Source organism: Lynx canadensis, chromosome C2, assembly GCF_007474595.2.
Source record: "Lynx canadensis isolate LIC74 chromosome C2, mLynCan4.pri.v2, whole genome shotgun sequence".
Taxonomy (NCBI): Eukaryota; Metazoa; Chordata; class Mammalia; order Carnivora; family Felidae; genus Lynx; species Lynx canadensis.
Window position 1 is genome coordinate 99,673,308 of NC_044311.2, and position 24,271 is coordinate 99,697,578.

The window sequence follows — 24,271 nt, forward strand, 5'->3', positions numbered from 1 at the left end:
ATTTGAGGAAATGAGGGTTAGAATTTCAACAGAACACAATTCAACATAATAGGAAGCCTTCATTAATCCACACATTATCTCTATCCTATCTGTGGCCATCAATTTTAATTTTTTGGTATGTACCCAAGAAAATAAAGGCCTAAGTAAAGCAAAAGATATGTACAAAACACAAATGTTCATCGAAGCTTTAATTGTATTATTCCTGAAATGGAAAATCCAAGTACACAGCAAAATAGATGAATAAATTATGGCATGGTCAGACCAAAGAACAACTACGTAGCATTATAAAAATGAACTATGGAAAGAATTTCATTTTTATGGAGTTCAAAAACTGGCAAAATGGTGATAGAAGTCAGAGTAGAGTTTCTCTCTCGGGAAGGGATATTGACAGAGAAGGAACAGGAAGGAAACTTCTTGAAGAGTGGAAATGGTCTTACCTTGGTTTTGGAGGTGACTATCTAGGTGCATACACATGTAAAAATTCATGAAGCTATCCACTAAAAGATTTGTGCATTTTACCATGTGTAATTTATGCTTCCCAAAATGCTACTTTCTAAATGAATTGCTACATAATTCATTTTGTCACTTCAGTACTTTGCAAGAACCAATGAATTATAGGTGTGGGGTTTTTTTCTTTATCACTCAACAAAACTCAGCAACATTTCCCGTTCGTGGCTAGTCCGTGGCTAACCACTCCAAATGCATACTCTGGGGAGAATGTCAGCTTTGAGGGTACTGATCTCCATCAATATCATGGTGTCTGGTAAGTCTTATGCTGTGACATTTTTTTGCAAAAAGTAAAGATATTTTCAGTAGTGACAAGGAGGCCCTTTATCCACTCATAAAATGGTTTGTAATTTGTCCTAGTGGCAGTGATAAATTTGTTTATTATCCAGCAAACCTTCTGATCTACCCTATATCAGTGGTGCACTGACTAGTTGTCCGGCTGAGTCCAGAGTAATGTGGAGGCCCCTGAAATGGAGTGAAACTGAACTTGTGTGACTAGATAAAATGTAGTGTTTCCTCCAGTGTTTCGGTGTGCACTTTTATTGTCTCTTTGAATTCTCGTTTTTTTGGACCTTATGTTTATTTGTGTGATTATTGTTTCTCCTTTGATATTTCTAGTATTTCCAGCTCACAGGCTAAGAAAGAAACCCTAACTTTCTATGGGGTTTTTAAATTTTAAAATAGACGCAAAAAGTACATGGGGAAAATTTGATTCAGACAACAAGGATCAGAGAACATAAGAATATAGTAATGATTATCTATTCAAAGTCTCTGATTTCAACCTCACACCAGAACAAATGGAATGTTATCCCAAAGCATGAACAGTAGAACAAATGAGTGGAGGAGCTAAAATTAGAGCAGACTCAGGCAGGTGGAAACAAACTTTTGAAGCAGTCCTGTCTTTCCTTCCAATCATCTGAAAGAAGTTCCAAAACATTCTGAGCAACACTGTCTTCCACATTTCCATATATGTCCAGTTAAGTGTGAGGAAAACCAGTTGTTTAGAGAAAGAAAGATGGGAATCTAGGGCCAGGAAAGATGAAAGAAATTGGGAGGGAGGGAGGAACATTTGGGAAGAACTCAGAAGACAGTGAATAGCAGATTTGACTCATGAAAAATCACTAGAGAAATACTTACATGTGGCAGGAAACAGATGGCAACAAAAAGATGTAATTGAAAAGAGTAATTAAACCTGTTCATGTAATTGACTCCATTACATATTTGGAGGGGAAAAACCGTAAAATTGAAACATGTATTTGATAAAATTAAACATCCATTTAGTATAAAAAGGTGTTTGTTTTTTGCTGTTTGTATTTTAAGACTTAATTTTTTTTTCAGTGCAATTTTATGTTTACAGCAAAATTGAGAGAAAGGGGCAGAGATTTCTCATATACCTCACCTCCTAACCCCACCTAGGCACAGCTTCTATTTCATTATCAACATCCCCTCCAGAGTGTTACATTTGTTACAAGTGATGAACCTACCCTGACACATAATCATCACCCCAAGGCCATAGTTTACATAGGGTTCATTCTCAGTCTTGTGCATTCTGTAAGTTTGAACAAAGGTACAATGGCATGTATCCATTACTATAGTATCATACAGAGTAGTTTCACTGCCCTAAAAGTCCTCTGTGTTCCCTGTATTTATCCTCCCTCCCCTCTAAACCATGGAAACTGCTCATCCTTTTAGTGCCTCCACAGTTTCTGCCTTTTTCTGAATATTTTATAGTTGGAATTATATGGTATGTAGCCTTTTCATAGGCTTTTTTCACTTAGCAATAGGTATTTCAGTTTCCTCTTTGTCTTTTCATGGCTCTGTAGGTCATTCTTTTTAGCCCTGAACAATATTCTGTCGTCTGCATAATCCTAATTTATTAAAGCCATTTACCTGCTGAAGGGCATCTTGGTTGTTTCCAAGTGTTGGCAACTAAGAATAAAGTTGTTATGAACATCTGTGTGGGGGACTTTGTGGAGACAGAATTTTCAACCTAACTGGGTAAATACCAAGGAGTGCTTTTGCTGGATTGTTTTGTAAGAGTATGTTCAGTTTTTTTTATTTTTTTTATTTTTTTTAAATTTTTTTTTTTCAACGTTTATTTATTTTTGGGACAGAGAGAGACAGAGCATGAACGGGGGAGGGGCAGAGAGAGAGGGAGACACAGAATCGGAAACAGGCTCCAGGCTCCGAGCCATCAGCCCAGAGCCTGACGCGGGGCTCGAACTCACGGACCGCGAGATCTTGACCTGGCTGAAGTCGGACGCTTAACCGACTGCGCCACCCAGGCGCCCCAGTTTTTTAAGAACTTGTCAAACCGTATTCCAAAGTTGCTGTACATTTTGCATTCCCACCAGCAATCAGTGAGTCCATGTTGCTTCCTATACTTGCCAGCATTTGGTATTATTAGTGGTGTAGATTTTGGCCATTCCTTGTGTAATTACTGTCACTCATTTCACTTCTATGTAAATATACTCTATCCAATTAAACATATATAAATATATTTATATAGTTACATATTAAATATCTATATACTATATACAACATAAATATATATTCAAAGAATACATTATTTCTCTTATTATTTTGAATAAAATGTTGTCTGTTGGATCAATTAAGAAAAAGAAAAAGAAAGCTTTTATTTTCCATTCTCTTATTCATTCTCCAATTGTCTTTCTTCATTAATGTAGTTCTGAATTTCTGACTTATATTATTTCCTTCTCCTTGAAGGACTCTTAACATTTCTTACAAGGCAAGTCTACTGGAAGCAACTTCCCCCAATTTTTGTTTGTTTGAGAAAGTCTTTTATTTCTCTTTCACTTTTGAAGGGTAACTTTGTAGGATACAGAATTCTAGGGTAGTGGGTTTTTTTTATTAACATTTTTAATATTTTATTTCATTCTCTCTTTGCATGGTTTCTTAGGAGAGTTGGATACAATTCTCATCTTTATTTTTCTATGAGGTGTTTTATTTCTCTGGAGTTTTCTCAGATTTTTTTTATCTTTGATTTTGTATAGTTTGAATGTGATATGCCAGGTCAAGTTTATTTCCCTCAGGTTTTTTCTTGCTTTGTATTTTCCAAGCTTCCTGGAACTTTATTTGGTATCTTATAGTAACTTGGAGAAACTCTAAGTCATTGTTTCAAAAATTTCCTCTATTCTTTTTCTCTCATTCTTCTTTCTTTTGATTTTTCCATTACACATGTTTTACACATTTTGGTAGTTGTCCCACAGTCCTTGGATACCTGTTGTGTTTTTTTTTTTAATTGTTTATTCTCTCTTTTTTCAGTTTTGGAGGTTTCTATTGATATATTCTCTAGCTTAGAGATTCCTTCCTCAGCCATATCCAGACTATTAATAAGGTCATCAAAGACATTCTTCATTTCTGTTAATGTTTTTGATTTAATTTTGCCAATTTTGCCTCATGTATTTTGAAGCTGTTACTAGGTATAGAGCCATATCTTGTTTCATTGTACCATTGTTTTACTTTATTGTATCTTGAAGGTATCATGGTTTTTACAAGTTGAAGGTATGCCAAACGTGCATTGAGTACATCTATCAGCACCATTTTTCCAACAGTATTTGCTCACTTTGTGTCTCTGTGTCACATTTTGGTAATTCTTGAAATATATGAAGCTTTGTGATTACATTATATTTGTTGTGGTGATCTGTGATCAGTGATCTCTGATGTTATTATGTAATTGTTTTGTGGTGTCACTAACCATGTCCATATGAGACGCTGAACATAAGTGAAGTGTGTGTGTGTGTGTGTGTGTGTGTGTTCTGGCTCTACCCCCATCTCTGTCTTCCTCCCATCAGGCCTCCCTCTTCCCTGAGACACAACAATATTGATATTAGGCCGATTAATAACCTCCCAGTGACCTCTAAGTGTTCAAGTGAAAGGAGGAGTTGCATATTTCTCACTTGAAATCAAAACTTAGAAATGATTCATAAGCTTAGCGAGGAAGGCATGTTGAAAGCTGAGACAGGTCAAAAGCTAGGCCTCTTGTGCCAGCAGTTAGCCAGGTTATGAATGTGAAGGAAAAGTTCCTGAAGGAAATGAAAGTGCTACTCTAGTGAACACACTAATGATAAGGAAGTGAAACAACCTTATTGCTGATAAGGAGAGAGTTTCAGTGATCTTGAAAGAAGACCCACACAGCTACAACATTTCCTGAAGCCAAAGCCTAATGCAGAGCCAGGCCCTAACTCTCCTTGATTCTATGGAGACTGAAGGAGGTGAGGAAGCTGTGAAAGAAAAGTTGGAAGCTAGCAGAGGTTGGTTCATGATGTTTAAGGAAAGAAACTGTCTCCATAACACAAAAGAGCAAGATGAAGCAGCAGGTGCTGTTGTAGAAGCTGCAGCAAGTTATCTGGAAGATGTAGCTGAGATATTGCATGAAGGTGACTACACTAGGGGCACCTGAGTTGCTCAGTGGGTTAAGCATCCGATGTTGGCTCAGATCATGATCTCATGGTTTGTGAGTTCGAGCCCCGTGTTGGGCATGTGCTGACAGCTCAGAGCCCGGAGCCTGCTTCAGATTCTGTGTCTCCCTCTCTGTCTGCCCACCCCTGTTTGTGCTCTGTCTCTCAAAAATGAATAAGTGTTTAAAAAAAAGTGACTACACTAGAGAAAAGATTTTTAAAGAGACGAAATGGTCTTATATTGTAAGAAGATGTCATGACTTTCTGAAATTCTCTCTTTCTCGTATCCTGTATGTTTGTTTTTTGCTATAGTTTTCCAGTTTCAATAAGCAGTGAATCAATGAGTAAATTGAACTCTTTTGTATTATCCTAATCTGCCTAGTTATTTTTGGAGGAGTGGGGTGTGGGGGAAGCATATATTTCTTGTTTGTGTTTTAGTTCTCCTTTTATTTCTTTAAACATCCTCACCACATTTATTTTATGCCTGGTGTTTCATAATTCTACTATCTGAAGTTCTGAATCTTATTCTTCTCTCTAGGAATAACAGATGGCAGCTAATAAAAATAATATTATCTGACTTTATGGTTCCTTGTTTCTTCCTGTGTTTTGTAATTTTGAAATGTCAGCTCAAAATTGTGTGGCTTTGAGTCTGAAAACTGGTTTGAATATAGAAACCTGGTGAAAGACCATGATTTTCCATTATCACAGCTGACCCCAGTTCTTACTCACTGCTCTGGACTGAATGTGTCCTCCAAAACTCTTATGTCAAAACCCAATCTCCAATGGGATGTCCTTTGGAGATGGAGCCTTTGGGAGGTAACTTTGTCATGAGGATAGAGCTCTCAGATTAGTACCTTTATAAGAAGAGACCCAAGAGAGCCCGCTTTTTCTCTTTCTCTCTCCCTCTGCCACTCCATGTGAGAAGACAATGAGAAGACAGCTGTCTACAAGCCAGGGAGTGGGCTGTCATTGGACATCATGTCTGCTAGTACTTTGATCTTAGACTTCCAGCTTCTAGAACTGTGAGATAAAGTGTTATTATGCCACTCTTTGGTATTTTTGTTGCAGGAAGCAAAACTGATAAAACCCATTTATCCTTGATCTGGCCATATAAGGCAAACCATACCGTCTTTGGCTGCCCTTCTCTCTTACCCTTAAGAACACTAAGATTTATCTGGCTTTTGCCCCAGATCTTTCAGGTCAGAGCCTCTTGGTTGTCATTCTGGCCTCGCTACTGTTTATGATTATGTACTTTGCCCCTGCCTATTAAGTGCTGTCACCTTGTCTTGATATTGCAGAATCCTATCACCCTCTCTGTGGCCAGCCCCACACTTTCCCACAGATGATGAGAACCTCCCTAGATAGTGTGCATGGATATCAGCAGTCTGGTGATTTGGGAGAAGGCCCACAACCCTGAACACTTCAGGGAATTTCCCTCGTGTAAATAAAAAGGAGGGTTTCAGAATTCTGTCTGCTTTTGTGGGATGGAGAGAAGACACAGAATCCTAAGACTTCCACCTCAAAGGGAACCTTGGGAATGAAGACGGTACCTCCTTAGGAAAGGTCTGAGAGACCTCCCAGAATCTCCAGCTGGGCTGACAGGTGAATATCTTTTTCTGAAGAAACCAGGCAGTAAAGACTGGTGGGAGGTGGGTGGGAGGGGTGGGTGGTGGTGACAGCTCCTTCAAGTGTGAAGACACGAGCGATGCATAGCTTCCAAAACATTCAAGGAAACATGACATCACTAAAAGAACAATATCAAGCCCCAGTGGCTGATCTCAAAGCAATGGAGCTCTGCATGCCTGACAAAGAATTCAAAAATAGTCTACTAAGGAAGCTCAGTGAGCTACAGGAGAACACAGTTTGACCCCTAAATAAAATCTAGAAAACAATCTATGAGCAAAGGGAGTGTTCAAAAAAAGAGGTACAAATCATGTATCCCAATCAAAATTGCACCAGCATTCTTCTCGAAATTAGAACAAGCAATCCTAAAATTCATATGGAACCACAAAAGGCCCCGAATAGCCAAAGGAATTTTGAAGAAGAAGACCAAAGCAGGAGGCATCACAATCCCAGACTTTAGCCTCTACTACAAAGCTGTCATCATCAAGACAGCATGGTATTGGCACAAAAACAGACACACAGACCAATGGAATAGAATAGAAACCCCAGAACTAGACCCACAAACGTATGGCCAACTCATCTTTGACAAAGCAGGAAAGAACATCCAATGGAAAAAAGACAGCCTCTTTAACAAATGGTGCTGGGAGAACTGGACAGCAACATGCAGAAGGTTGAAACTAGACCACTTTCTCACACCATTTACAAAAATAAACTCAAAATGGATAAAGGACCTAAATGTGAGACAGGAAACCATCAAAACCTTAGAGGAGAAAGCAGGAAAAGACCTCTCTGACCTCAGCCGTAGCAATCTCTTCCTCGACACATCCCCAAAGGCAAGGGAATTAAAAGCAAAAGTGAATTACTGGGACCTTATGAAGATAAAAAGCTTCTGCACAGCAAAGGAAACAACCAACAAAACTAAAAGGCAACCAACGGAATGGGAAAAGATATTTGCAAATGACATATCGGACAAAGGGCTAGTATCTAAAATCTATAAAGAGCTCACCAAACTCCACACCCGAAAAACAAATAACCCAGTGAAGAAATGGGCAGAAAACATGAATAGACACTTCTCTAAAGAAGACATCCAGATGGCCAACAGGCACATGAAAAGATGTTCAGCGTCGCTCCTTATCAGGGAAATACAAATCAAAACCACACTCAGGTATCACCTCACGCCAGTCAGAGTGGCCAAAATGAACAAATCAGGAGACTATAGATGCTGGAGAGGATGTGGAGAAACGGGAACCCTCTTGCACTGTTGGTGGGAATGCAAATTGGTGCAGCCGCTCTGGAAAGCAGTGTGGAGGTTCCTCAGAAAATTAAAAATAGACCTACCCTATGACCCAGCAATAGCACTGCTAGGAATTTATCCAAGGGATACAGGAGTACTGATGCATAGGAGCACTTGTACCCCAATGTTCATAGCAGCACTCTCAACAATAGCCAAATTATGGAAAGAGCCTAAATGTCCATCAACTGATGAATGGATAAAGAAATTGTGGTATATATACACAATGGAATACTATGTGGCAATGAGAAAAAATGAAATATGGCCTTTTGTAGCAACGTGGATGGAACTGGAGAGTGTAATGCTAAGTGAAATAAGCCATACAGAGAAAGACAGATACCATATGGTTTCACTCTTATGTGGATCCTGAGAAACTTAACAGGAACCCATGGGGGAGGGGAAGGAAAAAAAAAAAAAGAGGTTAGAGTGAGAGAGAGCCAAAGCATAAGAGACTGTTAAAAACTGAGAACAAACTGAGGGTTGATGGGGGGTGGGAGGGAGGGGAGGGTGGGTGATGGGTATTGAGGAGGGCACCTTTTGGGATGAGCACTGGGTGTTGTATGGAAACCAATTTGTCAATAAATTTCATATAAAAAAAAAACAAATCATGTAAAGGACACAACGGCAAATTTTATGCAGAGACTACACTGAAAAATTCAATCAAGAGTTCCAACAGCAGAGTCATCAAGCAGAAGAAATAATTAGTGAACACAAAGACATGATTTGAAATCATCCAGTCAGAGATAAAAAGCAAACCAACAGAAAGAATGGAAGTGAGGGAAGAAAGTCTCGGGATGTTATGAAACACCAACAAACCAAGTAATATAGGCATTACTGGAGCCCCAGATAAGCATAAAAGAAAGGAGCAGAAAGCTTATGCAAAGTAATAATGAGAGGCAATCTCCTAAATCTGTGGGGAATCAACATCCAGATCCATGAAGACCACAGAACTTGATTGACTGTAAAGAAATCTGCCCTAAGACACATTACAATCAAATAGAAAAGAGAAACTTTTGAAAGCAGCAGAGGAAAAGTGAGTGGTCGTATATAAAGGATGCTCAGATTTCTCAGCACAGACCTTGCAGACCCAGAGAGTGGGATGATACCTTCAAAGTGCTGAAAGAAAAATCCAGCCACGGAAATCCTTCACTTGGAAAACCAGAAATAAAGGTGAGGTAAAGACTTGCCTAGAAAAAACAAGAAGCTGACAGACTTCATCAGTACTAAACCTAGCTTACAAGAAATTCTAAAGGGAGCCCTTCAAATTGAAATAACAGGACGCTATGGCACTTGGGTGGCTCAGTCGGTTAGGTGTATGACCCTTGCGTTTGTCTCGGGTCATGATCTCTTGGTCGTGGGGTCGAACCCAGATTGGACTCTGTGGTGACAGTGTGGAGCGAGGTTGGGATTCTCTCTCTATTCCTCTCACTCTGCACCACCCCAATCGAACTCTCCCAAAAACAAATAAAGTGAAAATAAATAAATAAATAAATAAATAAATAAAATGAAACGAGAGGGTGCTAACCAGCAACATGGTGACATATGTAGAGTAAAACACATTGGTAAAGGCCAATATATAATTAAATTCAGAATAATGTAATCCCATAGTGGTGGTGTGTGAATTACTTTTATCACTAGTACACATGCTTAAAAAAAACTTCTAAAAATAATTATAGCTATAATAATCTGTTAGTGAATACACAAGTTAAAACTATGTAAATTGTGACATCGGTAAAATAAAATGAGGGAGAAGATGTAAAAATATTGAGTATTATATGCAATAAGATTACACTGTAATCAGCTTAAAGTAAGTATAAGGTGTTGTACATATGCCTCATAGTTACCACAAAGAAAAACATTTTGTAGATACAAAAAGATATAGAAAAAGAAATCAAATCATACTGCAAAAAAAAAAAATCATCAAATCACAAAGGAAGCCAGCAAGAGAGGAAGAAAGGAATAACGGAACTTCAAAACAGTCAGAAAACAATGAACACAATAGCAATAGTATGTACATACTTTCCTATCAGTTGTCTTAATATAAATATAGAGGCACCTGGGTGGCTTAGTTGGTTGAGCATCTGACTTTAGCTCAGGCCATGATATTGTGGTTTGGGAGTTGGAACCCCATATTGGGAGCCTGTTTGGATCCTCTGTCCTCCTCTCTCTGCCCCTCCCCTGCTTGTTCTCCCTCTCTCTCTCTCTCTCTTTCAAAAATAAATAAACATTTAAAAAATTAAATGGACTCAATTCTCCAATCACATGGTATATAGCGGGCAAATGGATAAGAAACCAAGATTCAACAATATGCCACCTACAAGATACTGACTTTAGCCAAGAATATACGCAGGCTGAAAGTGAATGGATGGAAAAAGGTGTTCCAGGGAAATAAAAACCAAAAGAAGGTAAGGATAGCTATATTTAATATTAGAGAAAATAGACTTTAAGTCAAAAACTGTAAACAAAGACAGAGATCTTCACTCTCTAAAGGTAAAGAAGTCATTTCATCAAAAGAATTTAACATTTGTAAATATTTATGCATCCAACATCAGAGCACTAAATATATAGAGCAGATATTAACAGACCTGAAGAAGAAATAGAAAACAATACAGCATTTACAGGGAACTGTAACAACCCACACTGAGAAATGAACAGATGATTCCAAATAAAACCAATAAGGAAACAATGGACTTGAACAACACTGTAGGCCAAATGGCCTAACAGACATGTATAGAACATTCTTTCCAACAATAGCAGAATACATTCTTCTCGAGCACACACAGAATATTCCACAGGATAAATCATAATTTAAAAAAATTGTTGTGTTTTACTTCATACAGATCTTTTCAGAACCCAGATTTGAAGTAGATTAGGACTAATCTGATTGTCAGAAAAGTCTTTGATTGTCAGAAAGTCTAAGGGAAGGAATGCATGCGGGTCTCAGGAAGGATGGAATTAGAAACTTTAGCTAGTTTCTTTCTCTCTCTCTCTCTCTCTGCTTCTGCTTCATTCTTCCCAGGATAGATGCATTAGTCAGCAGTCCTCGGGGAAACAGAATAATGGCGAGAGAAAGGAAAGACAGAAGGAGAGAGGAAGGGAGGGGAAAGAGAGAGACTTTTTAATGAATTGGTTCACATGATTGTAGAGGCTTGGCAAGTCCAGAATCAGCAGGCTGGGCAAGGGGCTGGACAGCCAGGAAGAGGAGCAGTTTGAGTCTGAAAGCAGACTGCTATAGAATTTCCCTTTCCCAGCAGGTCAGTCTTTTTTTAAATAAGACCTTCAACTGTTTGGACAAGGCCCACGCACATTATGGAAGGTAATTTCCTTTACTGAAAGCCTATCCATTTAAATGTTAGAATCTTATCTAAAAAAATACCTTCACAGAAACATCGAGAATTGTGTTTAACTAAATATGTCTAGGAACCATGGCCTCACCAAGTAGACACATAAATTTAGCGATCGCTGTAAGAAAGGGGGAGGAAAAGAAGAATGGACTATTCTCAATCTGGTTCCAAAATTCTCGTGAAAGTACTCTCATTTGTGCAGCTGGGTGAGGTGCCCACCAGTGTATTGAACAACTTTAATCAGGGGGTGGATCTGGAGAAAACACTATACTCAGTCCCCTTCATGTGAGGTACCCATGATGGAACAATCCACTGTGGCTAGGAGAGGAGTGGAGGCAGGGTTACCCTGGAGAAAATTATTGTCAAGTACAGAGCAAGGTGTCTCATAAATGGGAAATCATTGATGAAGAGCTTATGGCATAATTTTTAAATGTTAACATGGTTTTCAACATAATGATGGAATAACTTGTAGTTCCTGTTTTGTAAATCTTTTTTGTGGAATTTAATTACAAATAACTGATTGTCTATCATAGTGTATGTAAGATGTGGATAAACAGTGGCTTGCACTCCATTTAAGTCTCTAAAATTGGTTTCATTCACTTTTCTCTCAATATTTTCTAGCTTCAACAAACAGTTCACTTATGGACAGACAACAGAGAAGTTTCATACTCCCTGTGGAAGGTAATATGATTTTTAATTTTTTTCTAGAGGCCAGAACTAAAGGGAAAAAGTGTTGAACTTCCTTAGAAACACGGTTGATGGGCTGGTCAAGGGGCCGTCCTGAGCCGGGTTGAAGAGTATGATGGTCTGAGTGCTGAGGTGTGAGGGACCCTGAATGACCCCGGGCCTCCTCCCCGCACCCAGTGCACATTCCATCTGAGGATTATGGAGCTCTCCCTGTCAGGCACTGTGCTAGGCCATGTGGGGAACACGGGGACAAACAAGAGTAGCTAGAGCCCCACAGCGCCCTAAGGGGCTCATTTCGCGGGGGAGCCCAGATGTCAACACAGATGGCATTTGACGGAGGAGATGAGCACTCTCATCAAGTGTGCTGGGAGTGTAGAGGAGAAGGCGAAGCAGCAAGGCTCTGAGAAGGCCTCACGGCAGGGGCAGCGTGTGAAATGGCTCTTAGGGGAAGAGGAGCATTTTCTTGGACAAAGAGTGGTCTGTAGGCCACCCCAGTCTGCAGGAACGATGTGAGGAAAGACCCAGATATGCAGCGGTGCTTGGTGTTTTCTTTGCGAAGTGTGGGGGCGGCTGAGGGGTGATAAGATGGCAAAGGTGAGTCCATCTGCAAAAGAGGGCTTTCAAGGGCAACACAAGGACATGTAAGTGCTGTCTTCGGGCAGGGAGAGGTCTCTGAGCGGTGTTAGATGGAGGGGATCACACCTGTGTCCCAGAATCCTGGACCTGCTGCAAGGTCAGGTGTGAACCGAAGAGGGGAGAGATTTGAGACGGACACAGACGTCAGGAGACTTCTGCAGGAATCTGGGTGTGTGGTGATGGGGTTGTAATCTAAGATCTGGCAGTGAGGACAGAAAGGAAAAGCCCCAAATCTCAGAGGAATTGGTCTGTGTGCAGAAGGGCTGGAGGAGCCTGGAGGAGAGTCATAGACACAGGATGCAGAGAAGCTGGAAGGTGACTGCTGGTTCTGGAGCCAATAGGAGAATCCACCTGCTATCCCTCTGTGACCAGGAGGTGAAATCACGGTAGTTGATCACAGGGCTGTGAGATCATATTTGTTAGACAGGTGCCAACCCCACTGAGTGCGGAGGAGTGACTGGTCACTAGTAAATTTTCACAACAGGTGTGAATAGAGAAAGAGAAGGATTAAGAAAGGGTGACTAACAGGAATCACAGAAGTCCCATCACAGGTGAAGGGGGATTGCTGGAGGGTCCTAGAGCAGAGGAAGGTGAAAGAACAGAGATTGTCCACGGTGCTTGGGATCCTCACCCTGGGAGCCACTTCTCTGGAGATGGCGCCCCTGTTAAAAATGCATATGATTATTTGATTAGCTAGTAATTTCCTTTTAAAGAAGAGACTCAGATCTTGAGAATAAATAGCAGGCAAAATATTAAAACCTTAGACTGTTTGGAAGCAGAAGTGCAAACCCCTGAGAACACAAAAGAACATTCACAGCGTGTTCTTCACCACCCTCTTCCCTATTTGATTTCATCTTCAGTATCTTGTTTTTGGGCACATTGATGTTCACCCACACCCCCTCTAGCTGTTCTCTAAGCAGCTAACTTTTTGCTTGTCTCCAACCTTGGCCAAGGCTCGTTTTCACTGTGTACACGGGGTGCCACTTGTAGTGGTGAATGGATCATGGATTTCACTGCCCTCTCAGATCTGCTTTAAAATCTGCCCACCACCCCCCATTGAGGTACATGGGTGGCTCAGTCAGTTAAGCATCTGACTCTTGATTTAGGCTCAGGTCATGATTTTATGGTCGTGAGTCAAGCCCCATCTGGGTTCCATGCTGGGCTGGGTGTGGAGCCTACTTAAGTTTCTCTCCCTTTCTTTCCCTCAGCCACTCTCTCAAAAATAAATAATAAGTAAATAAGTAAGTAAGTAAATAAATAAATAAATAAATAAAATATGTAAGTAAGTAAATATCCTCTCTTGCTTCCTGTAGTTATGGGATCTTGATTGGTCTGTGAAATGCGAGGGCATGAGTCCATCATCACAGAAGAGGCAGGGTACACCAAAAAAGGAGAGGAGGGATCTCAAACGAGAGTTTAGCACCCACAAGCTCCATGCACAAAACAATTTTGCCCCATCACGCTAGTTCTGCTCAATGTAAAGTGATGAGCTCCTTGCCAGTCAGCTGGGTTACAGGTGCATGGACCCTGACTTCCTTAATCCTCTCTCAGCAAACCCCTCCCAGTCAGGGACCCATTATGTTGTATGTCGCAGGGCTTAATTTTGACTTTAAAGTTGGACAAAAGGAGTGAATTTATGTAATTCTTGTAATTCGAATATAGAGACGCAATCTGTGAGCAGAGTTCACAGTTGAACTGTTTGGCAGTGTACGTGTGACTCAATAGGAAGGAAGGAAGGAAGATCTGTTGATTTTACTGATTGTGATTCTCCAAAAATAAAATTAGCTTTAAAAATATCCAGATTGGTCAACATGAATCCCATCTTATGTTTTTAATGAGTATGTTTGTCCAAATTGCCACTCTTAGGGGTAAGCATTTAGTTCTGATATTACAGATTCATTCTCTCTCATTAATACTTAGGAGAGGGGTGGGTGGGTGGCTCACTTGGTTAAGCATCTGACTTCAGCTCAGGTCATGATCTTGTGGTTCGTGAGTTCAAGCCCTGCATCAGGCTCTGTGCTGACAGCTCAGAGCTTGTAGTCTGCTTCAGATTTTCTCCCTGCCCCTCCCCCAACTCACACTCTCTCTCAAAACTAATAAACATTAAAAAAAATTTTTTAAAAATTCTAGGTGGAGAAAACCAAATCATCAGTTTTTCTAGTTTCTATCCTAGTTAGCATGAGTTACAGGATAAATCTAATAGTCTCTATGACAAAAAGATTAGATTTAGATGATTTTGTCTGTTAATTCATATTGTGTTTTCTTGTTTGTTTCTTACATATCAAAGCCTGTGAATCAATGTACAAATGCTTAAAATATTACTCACACTGAAAATAGGTATAGTTTATCTAAGACCACAGTATAAAGGAGAAAAATGGGTTCATCTTTGGATTTGTTTTAATGTGTTGTATGCGTTTTGCACATGTTTAATTTTTTATGTAAGCCTAATATTTTTGGAATAAGGTTACCAGCAAAGTCATGTTCTAGTATACTTTAAATATTATGTCGTAGAAAATTTAACATGGATTTCTTTTTCAACTTTTTCTTCATCATTTGCTTTGTGTGTGTGTTCAGCTAACACTTCCCTGTCTAAGCCTGTGGATACAAAGGCTGTGCTCTCTTGCCCTCCGATCACCCAGAAAGCTGTGCTGGTAACAATAAGATGGGAAATAATCCTCAGAGACAAGCCTTCCTGCACTAGAGCCTACAGGAGAGATACAAATGAGACCAGGGCCATAAACTGTAGTGACAAGACAATATCCTGGGACTCCAGACCTGATCGGAATCCCGCCCTTCAGATCGATCCAGTGGCCATCACTCATGATGGATATTACAGGTGTGAAGTGGTCACAACTCATGGGCATTTCTATCATGGATATCACCTGAAAGTGTTAGGTAAGGAGCATCGTATATTGTGGGATGTCAGATAACCAGATTTGGACTGAAACAGATGTCTCTCTCTATTCCATATCCGTGTGTTAAGACTGAAGCATTTTCCCCTGCATCTCTGCAGTGCCCCCCCAGGTGACCCTGTTTCAACTTGAGAATGGAACTATCGTGTGTAGGGCAGCTGCAGGGAAGCCAGCGGCACAGATCTCCTGGACCCCAGGGGGAGATTGTCACACTGTGGAAGAGCCACTGGGCAATGACACAGTGACCGTCCAGAGTTCGTGCCGCTGGGAGGACCACCGGGTATCTAAGGTGTCCTGCTCTGTGTCCCATCTGACTGGCAACATGAGTCTTTCCATTGAGAGGAATTCTGGTTAGTAATTCCAGCTTTTGTATGATGATTTCATTCCTTCAGAGAAGCTATGGAAGAATGAAAAAGGAGTGTATGATCAATTTCACTCAAGGATAATTTCTCCAGCCCCTCTTTTATGTCCTTCTTCTCCACCATTGAGAATTATGTCCAGAAGACTAATGCAGAAGTTTGTTTTAAGAAGCCATATTTCAAATGATGTTTACTTTTTAATAATTATAATAAAATAATTTAATAATTTAAATTATTAAATGTAATTATTTCTGTTCTGTGCAAGTAACAACTTGCCTTGAGTAGTGAATGTACTATTAAAATAATACTTATGGTTTTAGGAGAAGAATAAAGTGTATTTTTAAGTGATTATTTATGCTTTTTAAGAAGGATCCAGTCACTCATAAGTTTGCTTCACAATTTTTTTGGTAGGATTTTATTTTCCAGGTTCTTCTATAATTTCTTAGCTATAGCATAATAACCTCAATGATCAATTTAAAGTTTACTCTAGGTACTTCTTAATTGTCACTAAACTCACTGACAAAATTAGGAAACTCCTCTTAATGCTATTTTCACATGGTCAAATGTATAGATAATCCATCTGTTCCTTTTTTTTTTTTTTTTGAAGACATCCCTTCCTGAGTTTTTACACACTCTTGTTCCAATCTGGCCTGCTGAGTCACTAGACCTGCTGCACAGATATTGTCCTGGAGACTTTCCTTCCCTCGGTCCGTCCTCTGCTTGATTCCATGTCTGTTTAATTGAGTTTCTTCTGCCTTCCTGACATTTGCTAGTTTTAATGTCTTTGTTTTAGGTATGAAGCTTTTCTTTACTCTGGTAATCCTTGGTTCTCCAATCATTTCAGAGTGAGCATTCAAAACTGAGCTGATTGGAAGCTATGCTGTCTGTGGGTGGTCCTGCCAACCAGTTGGCATCAATAGGCAGAAAGAGGGAAAATGAACTTCTCTTTTCTAATGACGGATTCTTTAATTACCTGAAGGTCTTTGAGTCTGTTCGGGTTCTGCAGAAAATAAGTCTCCAGTCAATTGTCTTAGTGGTATAAGGCTGACTGTTAGTGTTATGGGAGCAGGGAAATAGAGGGAAGTTGTGTGTGTGTGTGTGTGTGTGTGTGTGCGTGTGTGTGTGTGTGTGTGTGAGAGAGAGAGACAGAGACAGAGACAGAGAGAGAGAGACTGTTCAGAACTCAGCCTTTCTTTAGCATCTCTCTTTAGTCTGGCACTTCATCTCCACCCTCCACTGTCTGGATCCTTGACTCTGGATTCTCTCCAGTTCACTTTTTTCTGGGTCACACTTCCTGTTTCCTGCTGTTTGCTGAAGGTGCACAGGGTGCGAGTGGACTGGGCAGCCTACCTCTTCTCAATACAGACCTTCAAAGAAGCTTCCAACTGTTAGCTCACGCTTCACCCCCCACGTACCCCTTCTTATACATTTAGCCCTTCCTGTTCTGGAGTCTTCTAGATGTTCTGTGGGCACTAACATCCTTCTGTTATTCCACCCTAAAGGACTTGCCTTCTTCTGTTCATTTTTCACCTTAAAACAAGTTGAAATATTTCATCTGCTTGTCTTCCTCCATGTTCTCTTTGTCTTGGCGAGTCTATACTTAAAAAAATTACCTACTGATATTTTAGTCAGTTTTAAGAAGGAAGAAGAGAAGAACCCATGTCTTTAAACCACCACTTTCCAATATCCATTCATAAAGTGATTTAAAAAAGGATTTTAGCAGCATTTCCTGAGAAGAGTAACTGTGCCCTGGTTGTGTATGAAATTCGACCACCTGGTGATACCATACGCTGTCCTACCTATAGAACCTCAGGGTTGAAGGACTGTCTGGTCCACTCCCAGCCAGTGCAGGGTATCCTTCCTGTCTCACTTGGAGGGCAGATCTTCAGCCTCTGAGGTTACACTTCTAATGAAAGACGGTGCATTAGTTTTCAAGAGGGGGTTTCAAAATGGTGTTGTTGATTTTAACTGCAAAGAGATGTTTATTTTCAAATAAAATACAGAGAAATGCAATGTGTCAAAACAAACTGTTGAAGGAAGGCAGAGGGACTGGACGGCAGGCTGCTTAGTCTCCACTCACCTCCCTCTGCTGGGGGACCCATTCAGGGAACAGTAGGAGCCAGGTCTTAAAATCACTGCCTCTCAGAGCTGGCAATTCCTTTGGTGACTTCTTCTGTTGTCAGACTGAGTTTTGTATGGCTGACAGCGTTTAATACATGATGGAAATTTGCCTCCATGCCTTCAGTCAGTTTCAAGGCCCTGGAAGAACAGTGACCTCAGAATTAGGTTATTTTTCCAACTACCGCCATTACAACTCCCCTTTTATTTCTGAATTGTGGAGACGAGAAACACTCTGCTATTACTATTACCAAGAAATCTACTTTCCATATCTGTCCTGTATGAATTCATCAGTCATGAATCCTTAAAGCCACAAAATCCTGACTTAGGATGATGTCTTGCCAGAAACCTTAGGATCAGAACAGATAAAGCAACTTCATTATAACCATTATTTGGACTCTTAATGGCTCAGAAATGTTTACAATAAAATCACAGAAGTGAATTTCATGAACTATGAGACATCCTTGAAACATTATATATATACACACACACACAGACACACACACACACGCACATACACACACACATACACATACATATGTGTGTGTGTATGTGTGTGTATATTTATACATATATAATTTTATGAGTATATATTTATTTTCAATAAACTTTAGTTTTTAGAGAAGTTTTAGGTTCACAGCAAAATTGAGTGGAAATCACAGAGTTCCCATATAACCTCTGCCCCACTACATTCACACCCTCCTCCCCTGCCTCCATCACTTATGCCACCCGGGTACATTTGGAATAGTCGATGAGCCAACGTTAACACAACATTATCACTCAAAGTACATAGCTTAATTAAGGGTCACCCTAGGTGTACCTTCTGTGAGTTTTAGCAACTATGCAGATGGCAGGGATCCCCCATTGTAGTTTCACACAGAGTAGTTTCACTGTCCTAAAAGTCCTCCAGGCTTCACCTATTCCTCCCTCCCTTCACCCTAACCCCTAACAACCCCTGATCTTTTCACTGTCTCCATAGTTTTGCCTTTTCCAGAATGTCACGTACATGGAATCATACAGAACGTAGCATTCTCAGACTGGCTTCTTTCACTTAGTAAGATGCATTTAATTTCTTCTGTGTCTTTTCATGTCTTGGCAGTTCATTTCTTGGTAGTACTAAATAATATTCCCTTGTCCGGATGTACCACAGTTAAACCATGTATTTTTTTGTGTCTATATTTACAGGAGACCAGTTACCACAAAAATTTGTTGTATGTATCACCTTCTTTATTTTGATTACTTTGGTCATTGTGGGATCCATTTGCCTTTTGAAAATCGATGTCTGCAGGTATTGACAAATGTTTTTTCTTCCACAGCTTTATTAAGCCAGAAGGGGTCAGAAATAGAGAAGTGACAGGTGGAATTAATATGCTAACATCAACTACCCATAATCAAAAAGCACGTCCTAAATGTCTTAGATTTGGACTACTCTAAATGACAGGAGGGATTTTGCTTCGTCACTTAGGCGTGCAAGCACAGTGAATTAGTCCATTTAAGACAGGATCTTGGGAGAGATAGTGTATACTAAATTTCTAAACCAGTAAATAGTAATTCATTTTATGTCACATATTTTCCATATATTAGGCTTCTGTTTCATAATTCCACTTCCTTTTCCAAAATCTGGAATTATCTTGTCTACATGTATTAACCAAAAGCATCATTCTTATTTCTGGTAGTTCAGGTCTGATTTTATGTATTCTATCAAATATGAATCACACTTGTCAATAGTATATTTTTTTGTTTTCCCATTTTTAACTAAATAATGATGTTTCCTTCATTCACTCCAGCTTATTTTTATATTTTGCAGAAAATACTAATTAAACAGAAGTTACTTCAGTTGTTGAGGAGGTAAGATAACATTAAAAAGAATATTTGCAAACTTTCAAGCCATAAAGTCAAAATATAGCTACATAATTTTTAATTTGCATTATATTAGTATTTTAATTGGAAAGTAAAAATTCTAATTTTATAATGCTCATAGTCAGGCATACTTATTTTGTTAATTATCTACCATGTACTATTTATATGTACCCTAAACCATATTTTCATTTCAAGAACTGTATGTTACAAAACACAGAATGTTTGCCTCATTTAGACTATAATCTTTGGAGAAAATGATTTGGTTTTTCCTTCCCTATGAAACCATCTCTAATCCTTGACTTCCCTTTCTCAATACTATCATCATTTTCCTCTTACCTGGGCTTAAATCTTATCCTGCTCCAAATCTCATAACTAGTAGCTTACCAAGTCTTTGACCCTCTCCTTTGAAATACCTTTCATATTACTTCATTTCTTCTCCATTTCCACTTTCACACAATCTTTTTCATTTGACACTGAGACCTACATAATCAACAATTTTTTTGATACAATAACAGAAAAGAGTCTTTCTCTTATGTCCATGCAAGCCTAGAGATGCAAATACAAGCACTATTGGTAGAAACTAAAGCTGTGGACAGCAGTTAGGAAAACGTAGGTAATTAGTGACTTCTGGCTTTTGTGAATGGATTTTGACTTTGAGTTCTTTCTTAGGATGAAATGCAATCCTATGCCGGCTACACAGAGAAGAACAATCTATGACACTGTGAGCAGAGTGAGGAGGTCTCAGGTGTTACAAAACGAAGTTGATGGGCTTCATAAGTTCCCTGAATCTAGCACCAGAACAAATGAATAAAGAAACAGTAAAGCTACTCTTTTGATTTTCTTAGAATTCTAGAATGGAAAATATAATCAGTCTTTGAGATCTTTTAAAAAAACACAGGCAGAGCTATTGCGTTCATTTGAATGGTTACAAAAATTCCATTTTATGGTTATGTGAAAATTTAGTTAACCATAGACCTAATTATGGACATTTAGATGATTTAAATTTTGTTTGTTTTGCTATTATAAACAATACCACATAGATATATCTCTTTGCATTTGCTTGAGTATATTTGTACAATAATTCCCTTGGGAGGAATTAGAAATTCCTTGAGGGGAATTGTGCATTTTCATTATTGACTGATATGTCAAGTTGTATCAATTTACATTCCTTTCAACTGTATTTGATTCTGTCTTTTCCTATACCATTACTTTTATATCTGCAAGATTGCCACTTTTTGTTTTTAATCAACCAGTTAATAAATATGATGTCAGAGTATAATAAGAATCACACTATTTAACAAATCTGGATTTATGTTTTTGTCATTTTTGTGGGAAAGAGCAGGAATGAGAGAGGGAACACACGTGAGCAATTAGTATTCTGAATGCATTCTATGGCTATAGAGATATTGGTAACTAATACCTAACATTTTTGCAGATGTGATAAATTGAAAATGTGTATTTTTATGGTATACAATTTATTGTGAGGTATTGAGCAAGTAACAGATTTTCATTGACTACATAAGCAGCTAAATATGCATTATGAAGAATTTGGGTATCCATAAAATATGGTGCATGTGATAAGAGGATAGCTAATGGATGACATGACCTTGCCCTATTATTTAGGTGGAATACAGTATTCATCATGTGTACATTGTTTATAATATTTTCAAAAAAATTTTAATTTTGAAAATTTATGAAAAAAATCAGTCTGCTTCTCCATGGCAGGAAAAACATTAAACATTTTCACCATGGTAGGGGCTCCTGGTTGGCTCGGTCGATTAAGCGTCCAACTCTTGACTTTTGCTCAGATCATGATCTCATCTCAAGCCTCATGCACTGTCACCGCAGATCCTGCTTGGGATTCTCTCTCCCCTTCCCTCTGTCCTGCCCCCTACATGTGTACCTACACTCTCTCTTTCTCTGTCTCTCTCAGAATAAATGGATAAACTTTTTTCATCATGGTAGAAATTAAAACGAAATCCATTCATTTTTCAATTATGCCATTTGAAACACTTAAGACAGTTCTTCTGTCACTGTTCTCCCTCCAGCCAGTTTGGCTACACTAGGCTTTATCTTTAAAATATTTTTCATTTATTTTGGAGGTAAAACTAATGTAATGACATTTGGCACATGATTTTCACCAAACCATTTTGACACCATTTGCTATAACAAAAAAAAACAATCCATTAAGTTTCTCCACATAGGTTTATCGAGTAATGCACACAACAGACACCATAACCCTGTCCTTGACATTCTTAATTCTCCATCCATCCTTGCTTGGGAGGAGACTCACAGTTAAATGGGTTCAAAACAAAGCAAAGCAAAATTGTATTTACATCTTAACTTGCTAATGTCACAACAGCCATGTAAATGACACTTTAAAGACTTCAAGATAGTGTATAATGCTAAATTACATTGTACAGGAAATGATTGTATTAAAGTCTTCCATTACAGGGGTGCTAAATGCGGTTGAACATCAGAATCATGTGAGGAAATACAAAATTATATAGATCACCCAAATGCAGTTTAGATCCGCTGAATCAGAAAAACATGGAAACTAAAACAGGCTCTCCAGGAAGCAGAGGCTGAGATGGAGTTAGGAGCAGTAAAGGTTAATTGGGAGAGAGGGCTTATACCTGTGAAAGATGAAAGGGGCAGGAAGTAGGAGAGGGGAGGCAAAGCCTTAGCCCCTGCTGCTGATCTGAATCAAACCTGTGAAAGGAAAGGAGAGGGAGCAGGATACAAGGGCCTCAGATCACATACAGAACTGCCAAATTCTTCGCCAAACCCATGAGAAGCCCTGGAGCAAAGATGACTTGTATGAAGTATCTTAAAAGAGCAGGAATGGCCAAACCCTGATGTGCCTTCATGCATAGTCATTGTCTGGGAAGAATATGGCCTCAACTCAAAAGTTGAAATGGAGGAGCGCCTGGGTGGCTCAGTCAGTTGAGCATCGGACTTCAGCTCAGGTCATCATCTCCTAGTTCACGAGTTCCAGACCTGCATCAGGCTCTGTGCTGGCGGCTCAGAGGCTGGGGCCTGCTTCGGATTCTATGTCTCCCTCTCTATCTGACCCTCCTCCACTCATACTCTGTCTCTCTCTTTCTCAAAAATAAATTAAAACATTAAAAAAAAAGCTGAAATGGATCCTGAAGCCATTAACCGCTGGAGACCATCAGCTCATTGCATTCCTTGTGTTTGAATGGTGAGTTCTCTATCGATGGGAAATGTGAACCACTTACCTCCCTGGCTGCCCAGTCCATCTTTTCCAGCTTTCACTGGTTAGTATTTGCCCGGTATGCCATTGACTCTGTATCTTCAACTTCTCTGTGACATTTTATTTTAGGTATACCTGTTACAAAGAACTACAGCTTTTTAATAAAGCAGATATGGCTGCTTTTTATTAACTCTTTGAAAATTTTAACTTTTAAGACAAGAATGTAAACCATACACATTTGTTGTAGTTACTTACATATTTGGTCATATTTCTACAGTCTTATATGTCTTATTTAGTATGTTTTTCCCCCTGCCTTGTTTTATTTTTTTCTCTTACTCTGCCTTGCTGGATTGGCTAATATTCTTCCTCTTTTCTTTCTTTTCCCTTGGTAGTTTAAAAGATAGCCATTGTAATCTACATCTATCAGTGGTTATGCTTTATTTCCAAACACCTAAAGACAGCTTTGTTTTTTTAAAATTTTTTTTAATGTTTATTTATTTATTTTTGAGAGAGAGAAAGACAGAGCACGAGCAGGGGAGGAGCAGAGAGAGAGGGAGACACAGAAACCAAAACAGGCTCCAGGTTCCGAGCTGTCAGCACAGAGCCCGACACGGGGCTCGAACTCACAAACCATGAGATCATGACCTGAGCCGAAGCCGGATGCTCAACCGACTGAGCCACCCAGGCACCCCAAGACAGTTTTATTGTAGTTTAATTGATATAACTATTTGTTACATTTTGCGCATATTTCAAGGGTACAATTTGTTACATTTTGACATAGTTTTACATTTGTGAACCATCAGCACAGTCAAGATAATGAACTTGGGGCACCTGCGTGGCTCAGTGGGCTGAGCATCCAACTTTGGCTCAGGTCATGATCTCACGGTTGGTGGGTTCGAGCCCCGTGTCTGACTCTGTGATGACAACTCAGAGCCTGGAGCCTTCGGATTCTGTGTCCCTCTCTCTCTCTCTGCCCCGCCCTGATCGCATTCTGTCTCTCTTTCAACAATAAATGAATATAAATAAATAAATAAATAAATAATTGTTTAAAAAGATAATTAACTTATCCATCACCCCCACATTTTCTTGTTTTTCTTTGTAATCCTACCCTCAAACTCTTGTTCTCCTTCAAGGAGCCACTGATCTGCTTTCTGTCATTATATATCAATTTACATTTTCTAGATTTTTATATAAATGTGATCATACAATATGTACTCCTTTTTGTGGAGGGGGGAATCTGGTTTCCTTTCCTGAACATAATGATTTAATATAAGGTCACACATTAAATTTCATTAT

General features: G+C 39.3%; 2 protein-coding genes across 3 annotated transcripts in view; one reads left to right on the forward strand and one right to left on the reverse strand.

The window, feature by feature from the left end:
* Nucleotides 1-667: 667 nt before the first annotated feature.
* On the forward strand, nucleotides 668-20,585 carry LOC115524257 (cell surface glycoprotein CD200 receptor 1-like). Its single transcript, XM_030330650.1, has 7 exons — nucleotides 668-763; nucleotides 11,808-11,867; nucleotides 15,084-15,404; nucleotides 15,523-15,771; nucleotides 19,084-19,109; nucleotides 19,706-19,746; nucleotides 20,428-20,585. Exons 1-7 carry the CDS (start codon nucleotides 700-702, stop codon nucleotides 20,567-20,569), a joined length of 903 nt encoding a protein of 300 aa, XP_030186510.1. The 5' UTR covers nucleotides 668-699; the 3' UTR covers nucleotides 20,570-20,585.
* Nucleotides 17,744-24,271, reverse strand: part of LOC115524258 — a 50,909-nt gene continuing 44,381 nt past the window's right edge. For both annotated transcript variants that reach the window (XM_030330652.1, XM_030330651.1), the window contains one exon: nucleotides 17,744-18,039. In XM_030330652.1, coding sequence (XP_030186512.1) covers nucleotides 17,913-18,039 — 127 coding nt within the window. In that variant the 3' untranslated portion in view covers nucleotides 17,744-17,912. The remainder of the gene's footprint in view (nucleotides 18,040-24,271) is intronic.